At 34.8% G+C, this 10,294-nt stretch overlaps 1 protein-coding gene across 1 annotated transcript; it reads right to left on the bottom strand.

Annotated features, from left to right (window-relative positions):
* Positions 1 to 613: 613 nt before the first annotated feature.
* LOC117171101 lies at positions 614 to 1,280 on the bottom strand. The gene is made up of 2 exons (XM_033358154.1): positions 968 to 1,280; positions 614 to 885 (listed from the first exon to the last, which is right to left on the bottom strand). The coding sequence occupies exons 1-2, from the start codon at positions 1,278 to 1,280 to the stop codon at positions 614 to 616; spliced, it is 585 nt and encodes a 194-aa protein (XP_033214045.1).
* Between the last annotated feature and the right edge of the window lie 9,014 nt (positions 1,281 to 10,294).

Genomic DNA, 10,294 nt, shown 5'->3' with positions numbered 1-10,294 from the left:
AACTAATTAGCCCACTCATGGATGAGGACATTAGGTGACATTCTTTGCTGATTAACAGGGAAAATTCAAATTGATTGTTTATTTAAAAGAATTTAATTTTCGAATTTAAGCTGGTTTGTTTATTGAAAGTGCCCCACGAAAACGGCCACAAACAAGGATATTCTCGGGGGCGCATGTGAATATCATCATTATTAAATTTACATCCTAGATTTATGAAGAAAGGAAGAGAATGCTGCTGAACAGGATTTAGAATAAGGATTTCTGACGTCAACAAGAATTCTACCGGTATCTTCTACCGAGAAAAGTTTGAAACCTGTATTTGATAAAAATTGGATTTTTTTGGTTATATATTTTTTAAATTTTTTATGATAGAATTTTGCGAGGGATTTAAAGAAGTTAGGAAATTAGGATTTACGCGAGATTTTTGTTTGATTTAGAGACAGTGACCTTTTGTTTCTTTTGGGAGGTTGTGAGGGGGACTTTTCACATATTTCTTGGGTTAATAACCTTTTCAAGCGGATTTGAAGCTGAGATGGCATTCCACTTGTATTCAGACTTCGCCGAGCTAGTTGTTCAAAGACATGTTGATAAGACAAAGTATGAAACCAAAGTGTTACCATTGTTGGAGCCAAACAAGCTGCTGTATTAAGCTCTCCCTGTTAGTGGTTACGTTGCGCCCTGACAGACAAAGAGGCTCAGTCATTCGTTTCATAATTTCACTTGGCTTTTTGTTGACACGAAATGGCCCTTCAGGTTGTTTCCCTGCATAAATGTCCACATTGTAGGTGTATACCGTTCTGGCATCAACAAGAGCAAATAGCTTTATACCATACTTGGTATGTTTCGAGGGTATATACTGCCTAAATGGACAACTCCCACGGAATCCTGCAACATCTCATAAATAGTAACATTTTCTCCAGGGATGTAGTTATTTTGCCAGTTACGGACAAAACGCTCAACAGTTCACGGACTGGACAAAGTCGGTGATATTCTTTCGGTTGTGCTCGACTCGCACGATCATCAAAACGAATGTAACGCATTAGGAACCTGAACCGTTTTATACTCATCACCAGGCCAAATGTTTCAGTCCCAAATTCTTCTGTTCCCCATAGTTCCTCCAGACTCTGACGATTCCCTCTGTAACTTCCAGCTAGGTACAACAAACCAATGAATTCCTTGATTTCAATTACGTCTGTTTCCTTGGCATTACATTCCCTGACAAATTTATCTTCGACTAATCCGATGTAATGGTTGATGTATTTAGCAATCAATACCAACATTTCTATATTGAAGAAACCTTCCTAACATTGCAATATGATACTGGCATTTTTAGGATCTCCTTTTACACCTAGAAGGTGTACAATGATTTTGTCACGTTGTAACTGCCGAGCAGCTGTCGATGATGGCTTCTTGGTCCACCTTGTCTGTTTATTTTTTTCAAAAAAGAAATCATTGCATATGTCCTCCTCTTTTTTCTCCTCCTCATAGATCCCTTCATCTTTCTCCTCAGTTGCTGAGTCCTCTGCACGTTCTCCTACCTCGTCCTCAGAAGCTATATCGCTTTTCTCGACCACATCCTCAACCAAAGCAGAGATCATCAGCAGCATCACCCTCGAGGAGGCTTCTTATTTTCGCATCATTGTGGTTGGATAAATCAGACGTTTCTCTGGACATTTTACATAGAAACCCTGAAAAATAGATAGGAAAACTGAGACCAGTTATTAATATAACTTTATCAGGTGCACTCGGCCTGAGAGGCCAGGTCCAGAAGATCACTTTTGTTTTAAGAAATCAATAAAATTTAACACAGAATAGGTTTATTTTGAGTAAAATAAACGCTAGCAATGAAAATATCTTGAAAAAATCACTTTTAAATTTACGAAGCGAACTGGCGCAGTGGGCCTCACGAGTCAAACGGGTTACAAATGAGCCGGATGAAGATTGACGGCAGGCTGAGATGGGCCGTACGACGCATCACCTCGAGTCAGGAAATAAATCGGAGGACGCCCGGCTTGGCCGACAGTGGAAGGAGGGGTATCCAAAATAGTGTTTTACTCGCTTCTTAGGCCGGCTGCGCCCTATGGGGTCTTAAATTTTTAAACTTGAGTGCGTCGACATGATCCCTTGTAACCGGATACTTATTTGAAATTGAAAATGCTTTTCCTGTAACTAGTGCAAAGTGGTGCAAATTTGCCAAGATTATCAAAAACTTTACGTGCCAATAACCATCAACTTTAAATGAACACCGATACTGTGATATTTAGGAACTGTTAACTGTTAAGTGCTGCTTAGATCTTGAAAAACATAGGTGACGCAGATTCAATCTGTTTCCTGATCAATATCAACCTTCAATTTGGTTGTCTGGCAATTAGGAAAACAAATATCTAACAAAGCCCTGTTATCCAGAGATCAATGCAACCGCAAAAAAAATCATCATAGAGGTACTATGCGAAAGTAATAGCAATAGTGATTTAACACTACGAGTCAAGTAAGCGTATTATAATAAATGGTAAAAAAACTCATGCGGTTTAGCGGTCTGAAATATAATTAATTTTCAGTCCAGCTCATTTGTCAACGTTTCGGACTGGTACCAGTCCCTCTTCAAGATTCTGCAAGAAGCAATACAGAGGTTAGATCATGAATAGTTGTTTGAAAGCGAAATGACAAATAGCATACCCTGTGTGAACTGAAGTCTAAAGATTTCAAATAAATTAAAAAATGTGAGACAAGGTTCGAACATTGAAGTTTTACATTATGCCTAGAATGGAAGATGGGTCTATGTAGGTTATTTTATTCAATTTTTCTAAAATATAGTTATGAAGGAGGCCAAAATTGTAGAGATTGTTGTAAAGTATTACTTTGATTTTAGAATTAAGTTCTTTTTCGGTTTTCATAACAGAGGATATATCCTCGAAACTGCTATAGAAAATTTGTTTATAAAACTGGTAATAAACTTCAGCAGTTACACAAATTCAAAAAAGATCCCATAGAAAAAATCCATAAAAGACACGTCGTCTACCAATTACCTTGTAACCAATGTGGATGGATCTACACAGGTCGAACTCAAAGGGAACTCACAATTAGAATAAAAGAGCATAAAAGAGATGTAAACAACTTTTGTACTAAAACAGCCTTAGGAAAATATGCCGTCACTATGTTTCACACTTTTGGTCACAACATTCCCATTATTTTAGCAATGGAAACAAATAAAACTAAAAGAAAAATTTTTGAAATGATTCACATAAAATGTCACAAAAAATTAGTTAATTTACGTACAGACGCCCAAGACTTGAGCACTTTGTATCATAATTTAATTTTTACCAAGCAAAGCTTATCAAAAATGGTCTAACAAAACTTAAATGCACTATTTATTTACATCAAAAATTTTATTTGATTTGAATTGAGGAAATGTCGTGCTTGCGAACACGTGATCGTCAGTATCACGTGACTGCAGTAACCTACTCCTTCCAACATATTTTCATCTCAGTAGATAACCTTAAAAAACCGTAAGACCACGCATCATTGCGTTGGTCCTTGCTTTACTTTAACACAAAACTTGAATTATTAAAAAATGGATTTCAAAAAAATAACTGAAACCAAATTTTCTTACGAACATCTCTAAAAAGAATATTAACAGCTAGAAAAAATTTGCCAATACCACATTTGAAACAATTTTTCTATTGCAGTTTCGAAGTTATATCCTCTATTATGGAAACCGAAAAAGATCTTAATTCTAAAATCAAGGTAATACTTCACAAATATCTCTACAATTTTAACCTCCTTCATAACTATATTTCAGAAAAATTAAATAAAATAACCTACATAGACCCATCTTCCATTCTAGGGATAGATGTAAACACTTCAGTGTTCGAACCTTGCCTCACATTTTTTAATTTATTTGCAATTTTTTACTTTGGTCCAAACAGGGTATGTTATTTGTTATTTCGCTTTTAAACAACTATTCACGATCTAACATCTGTATCGCGCTTTGTAGAGTCTTGAAGAGGTACTGGTACCAGTCCGAAACGTTGACAAATGAGCTGGACTTATAACAAATAATATTTATGGCCGCTAAGCCGCAAAAGTTTTTTACAATATATACAACATCGGTCGCCTAAGGTCATCTATATTTGTATTATAAGAAAGGTATTATTTTTTACACTTATCAATTGTATGTATTTCGATTTATCATGACTACTAACGGAAAAGAAAGTTTTCGACAAACTCACACCAATTCTTCAACTCGATTAACTAAATTAAAAAACTGGTGAGAAAAAGGTTTTTATAATGAAACGCAAGATGCAATAAGTGTAGAAGAAATTCAATTTCGTTAGAAAAAGATCGAAGAGACTAGTGATCAATATGATCAAGCGCAAATGGGCCTTGAATTACTGGTTCCAGGACCAATCTGTGAGACAGAACGTACAGAGTTTGAAAATAATTATTATAAATACTGTGCACTAGCTATAAAAATTATTAATGTCCGCCTGCTTTGCCCGTTGGTCACTGATTCGAATAATGATCAGGGATACAAGCTAGCTCGACAGTTCTCTCGCGTAACACAGCTGGAGGCTGAGCTCAATGCTCAACAAAACTGGTTAAGCTTTGGAGATACAATTACCGCAATGATACATGATGACCCAAACATACCGAAAGCTTGAAGCAAAAATCAAATAATGATAGAAAAAGTTGATAAAAGTCCTTTATAAACACGCAGTCACATATGACTTGTTTTAATTATAGAGGTAATCATTTTATTCAGAATTTTGAGGAATTTTCTAAATTATCAATAAATGAAAGAACTCAAGTTGCAAAAAAGTAAGAACTCGGCTTCAATTTTCTTAAATAACATCATTTGATAATTGACTGAAAGTCTGGGAATTGTGCAGTCTGTAATCGTCGTCATCATACTTGTGAATGCTCAGGAAATAGAAAGTGCTGAATTCTTTGTTGCAAAATTCTAATCAAAGTATAATGAATATTCAGAAAAATGATCTTTCTTAATACTTCCTCAATTCGCAAGTAATCATCTTACCCTTCCTATAAATAAAGATGCTTTGAAGATTCCTTAAAATATAAAGCTTTCAGATCCTAATTTTGACAAACCTGGAAATATTGGCGCCCTTATAGGAGCGAAGCTACTCTAGGTATAAGCTTTTATACAGGAACAAAATCCCACTCGCCTTACCACCCACATCCCTAAAAAGTACAAAGTACGGATGGATTGTAATAGGAAGAGTCAACAACTTTTTAAATCTTTACCAATTTTCATCCAATTTATCTCAGCGTTCAGGTGGAACAATTATGGAAATTAGAAGAAATTATCGAAGAGCAGTATTTGTCATGCGGTATTAAAAAAATCGAATCTCACGACCAAGCTGAGATTTGTATTTGATGCTTCTGCAGAATCAAATTGAGGAGTTTCACTCAACGTTGCGGTAATGGCGGGTCCTACAATTCAAGAATGGATTTTTGGATTGATCCTACTACTTGACTGCATGTATTTTTGTTAAGTGCTGGCATTGAAAAGATGTATATGAATTTTCTGATTCATCCTGAGGATAGAAATTATCGGAAAATACACTGGAGATCCAGAAATTGTTCAAGTAAGTGCTCTAGTCACATGAAAAGACTACAATTTACCGACCTTGTGATGGGCTTTACGTAGGATTCTGGAAGTGATCCCCGGTGATGACGGAATTGTGAGAGTAGTTAAGGTTAATACTGAAAGCGGTGTTTTTGATAGCGGAATAAAAAATATTTCGCCGCTTCCGATTGACGTATGACATTTTTTTAACATAATTTATTTAAGGCCGGCAGTATGTCGCGAAGCGAACTTTAACTTTTAAAACTTTATTGATTGTTGCGCTAAATGTGTTTATTAACTTTTAGCATATAATACAGTTCACTAAGTTTTTTAACCATACAGTGAAGTTCTACGTGAAAGATAATCTTGTGTGTTTTCACTGAAGTACGTCCTAGCACAGAATAATACATATTACATGAGAACCTTTGATTATTACATGTCAGGTACCAAGAGAACAATAAATTATAATTTGAGATCTCTAAACGATATGGTCGATTTCGATTGCAACAATTTTCGTTTTCGATTGCTACACACGTGTGACACGAGACATCAGTGTGTTAGACAGTAATGGAACGTTACACGATTTTCCGTTCTTCAGTAGTAGAGTATTTGAAGTCAATGTTCCTCACGCAGCAGCCTTAGTCTGTGCTTTCTTGGATTTTGGTGACGTTGATTTCTATAGTGCGCGTCTGTGTTTAAATTTAAATAGGCACGGGGACTAGAGCCAATGCGCGCCGTTCAGTTTAAACATGCGCAAGTATATTTGGATCACTGTTGGAAATAATGATCCAATCGAAAATTGAACTCGGTAATGCGAGTCAGGGTTTCTCCTCTACTACCACCTCATAATGTTATGCAAGCTTAAGGAGAGTGAAGAATACTACCAAAGAACTTTGTGTTCGTGTTTGTGGAGGTTTTTAAAATTGTTTTTGTTTTTTGAAGTTACAGAGTGTGCATATTTTAGAATTTTCGAGAGATCTGTAGATTCGATGCATCCTAATGATCGTAAATTGTGACCAGTATGCTATGAATAATGAAGATCTCAATCAGTATAGAGTGGTCGTTTACTGTAGTGAATTTATTATGATAATTTATTCAATCGCACAGTTCTTAAACCATGAAATATTTGAAAGCATATCAAAGTTTGGAAGATTATTCATTTTATGAAGCTGTTTTTTTTTGGTAAAGGTGACGTGCAAGGAGTTTAATGATACTTTTCTGCTTCTGATTGAGATTAGTATAATATTAGTATATTTTTCATTATGAGTTTTTATTTGCTATTAATATAAACCTCAAGATTAAGTAATATCCCTGCGAAGCATGGAAGTTGTTATCATTTTTGTTATCAAATTTCATTGCTGATGTAAAATGCGATGGAAACTTGTTGAGATTTTTAAGTGAGGAATAAATGTCAGAACAAAAAAGCGAACTGGTCGCAAGATTAGATCATTTATGTGATATCAGGTGATATCTTTAAACTGTTGCTACAAAAATTTCACGAAGGTTAAGCTTTTTCTCATTTTTCTCAATAAAAAAAGATATTCCGTGTTTAAAATAAATTGATAATTAGTGAAATTTCCCTTACAAATTTCACAAAAATTTCATGCAAATTTGTAAAATTTTTCGTAAAAAAACAGTAAACTATTCGAAGCAAAAGTGAAATGAAAAATAGCTTTTCATTTTTTCATCCTATTTCTTTTTTATAAATTTTTACTGCGAGCAGTTCCCTCTTGAATTGTGAAATTTAATCTTAATCTCAAAATCTTCATAAGTTGCTATCGCATTTTATATCAACAATTAAATTTTATAACAAATTCCATGCTTCACAGAAATATTACTTAATGTTAATGTTTATATTGATTGCAAATAATAACTAAAAACCGAACTTATAACTGAAAATAGATTAATGTTATAATAAATGTACTCAGTAGCAGAAAATTATAATTAAACTCCTTGCACTTCACCTTCGCCACAAAACAGCTACATAAAATGTATAAGCTTCCAATGTTTTATATGCTTTTAAAATTTTGTGGGTTAAGAACTGTGGGATTGATTAAGTTACACAGTAAATTTACTATAGTGATAAACGGCACTTCACTGAAATTTTAAGTCATATCTTCGTCTTTCAGAGCATTTCAAAAAACCTCCAGCAACACGTACAAACTTTAATTATAGTGTACACCCGAGTAAAAACAATTCGTCTTGGCTAAGTCTGCATCCACGACATAGCCAAGATATAGCCAAGCAGTTTTTGTATGTCTCACCCCTGGCCGCGAGCAAGACTTTATTTTTGGTCTTAAATCGAAAGTTTTCATCTTCAAGCCGAACTCAAGGACATCGGCAACAAAAGGCTCTCAATTTCTCCGACTGTCATCTGTAATCTGCTATAAATTTTACAGAATATTTAAATTATTTATCTCCATTGTATTTGTTTTTATGCATTATTGATTTTGTTTGACTGCAATAATTATTTTCTTTGGATGGCAAACCTGAAAATGCCTGTAGGTTTTAGACTTACAGGTGCCGAATATTAAATAAGCAAATTATTTATTGAGAAATTGCAAGTTCTATCGGTCGCAAAATTGTAATTTAATGCACAGATGTCCTTTTCCTTAACCTTAACAGATGTCAACTGTTTGGCCCCAGCGTAGCTACTTGATTCATGGAAATCACAGGCCCTGCCGTTGGCGGGAAACGCGATTTTCATTTTACCTGTGAAGTGTACCATATATTGTACTGTAGGCGGATTCAGGTTAAGACAAGGTCACCTTGTCTGGTCTGAAGATTTACAATGAAACTTCTCGTCTGAAGACAAGTCCACCCCGAATTGTCTTCAAAACCCATCGTGAACCTTAGTCATAAACTCAAAACTTACGTTTTCGAGTACTAAGTACCGCCCCTGGCCGCCAGCGATACATAGTCGTCTTGGAGATGAACTCGAGACGAACCAAGTAGAACTCAAGATGAAATGTTTTTACTCGGGCACGCACTGTTATTTTCTCACTGGGCAGTGGGGAATCAGAAATTAGAAAAAATTAGAATTACTATTTTTCTAACCAAAACGCGAATTTTGAACAGAATGCATTGTCTTTTATATAAATAGTTCAATTTTGTTACTAAAAAAGGTCAAGATTCAATCAAAAATATCAAATTCAAATGAGAAATAGGATAGTTCATTTCTTAGTTCAAAAATTAATATTCAACCAAAAAAATGGAATTTTCGACAGATTAGTTGCAATTTTAACAAAAACATATGTAACCGTCTGCGAAGAAAGGGGCCTTACGCGCAAAAGCTGAATTTTACAGTACGGGCGATAGTAGCCGAATCCGCAAGCAGGCATTTGATTAGTGGGGGAGGCGTCAACAAAAAGCACCACCACCACTTACCACTACATATTTAGGCGCTCATATCCGTGAGTCAGTGGATCTCACGGACACAGCGCATAACAGCTACAATGGTAAGTAGTGGAGCTGAATTTCGTAATCCTTTCGTTTGGTCTCCGACTACGTTTATCATGCCTATGTTTGCAACTTAATAACAAAAAAAGTAATCAACATAAAAAATTTCTGATTTTTGCAAATGAAAGAGCAACTCAACAACTGTCGATTGGTGTGAAAACATAAAAATCGATTTTTGGCCCGTAAGGTCTCTTTCTTCGCGGACGGTCACACATGAATTTTATACCAAACAGTAGAACTTTCAAAGTAAAAGATGAATTCTCAGTTAAGAAGATTAATTATCGACCAAAAAAGACGATTTTTCGAACAAATAATTGAATATTTAACTAAATTAATTTTCAGTCGAAGAACAATATTTTCTAAAAGTATTTCAAATAAGTGTTATGTATCCTGGTTATAAGCGATATAATAATAATAATGATAATAATAATAATAATAATAATACTCTCTATAAAATACTTTTAACCCACGTCAATAATAATCAATACAATGTACACCGGTCTTTAGCATGCATCTGCGCATGTGTTTCTTGTAGCTTGCATGACTACTAGAAGGTTGTGAAAGCGCTAATCGATACAATTCTATAATAATCTCCCTTTCGGGTCAGTTCAGGAAGTTATCATAGCCCGCTTGTGCAGGTCACCCTGTAACCTCTTCTTCTAAAATATACATATACTTATATCTATTTGAAGTGGGTAATACTTCTGTCGATCCTGACGAATTTGAGGCATAACATAAGATATAATTCTTTTAAAATCAGGCAGATACAACACTTTGATTTGCAGAATAGTTCAGCTATAAAATATTTTTTAAATAGTAAATTATGCCAGACGTATTTTTGAGATACAAGACAAAAATCAATCAATCAATCAAGAAGATTTTATAGCCCTTCCGAGAATTCACGCCGCGCCGTTGGCTGGAGTAATAGGAGCTGCGCGGGGTGCGTAGGTTCTGCGGCTATAATAAATAAGGTTCCACCTACCGTCAGCCCCAAAATGGACGCTATAGAAGAGTTTTACTGTAGTTCAGTATTTAGTCAAAAACATTAAATTTTCAACAATAAGTATTAGGAAATTCCCTGATATAACAGATGAGTTTGTTAAAGAGTAGTTAAATCTTTAATGAAAAAAGATTGATTTTCAAACAAAAGAATTAATTGTCTACTCAAAAAGAACTTTCCCGCAAACAAATTTTATTTTTTACCAAGAACGTTTCAATTTTCAATCAAAAATACCAATTTTCGAACAA

This window comes from Belonocnema kinseyi, chromosome 4 (genome assembly GCF_010883055.1).
Source record: "Belonocnema kinseyi isolate 2016_QV_RU_SX_M_011 chromosome 4, B_treatae_v1, whole genome shotgun sequence".
Classification (NCBI taxonomy): domain Eukaryota; kingdom Metazoa; phylum Arthropoda; class Insecta; order Hymenoptera; family Cynipidae; genus Belonocnema; species Belonocnema kinseyi.
The sequence above is the reverse complement of the archived record's forward strand: the minus strand, read 5'-3'. Positions and strand labels throughout refer to the sequence as shown.

Bases quoted from the DNA above. Each gene is read 5' to 3' on its own strand.
- LOC117171101 (XM_033358154.1), bottom strand. From the start codon at position 1,280: ATGTTGGTATTGATTGCTAAATACATCAACCATTACATCGGATTAGTC. The intron at 886-967 runs GTGAACTGTTGA...GAGATGTTGCAG, and splicing joins TCACCGACTTTGTCCAGTCC to GATTCCGTGGGAGTTGTCCA.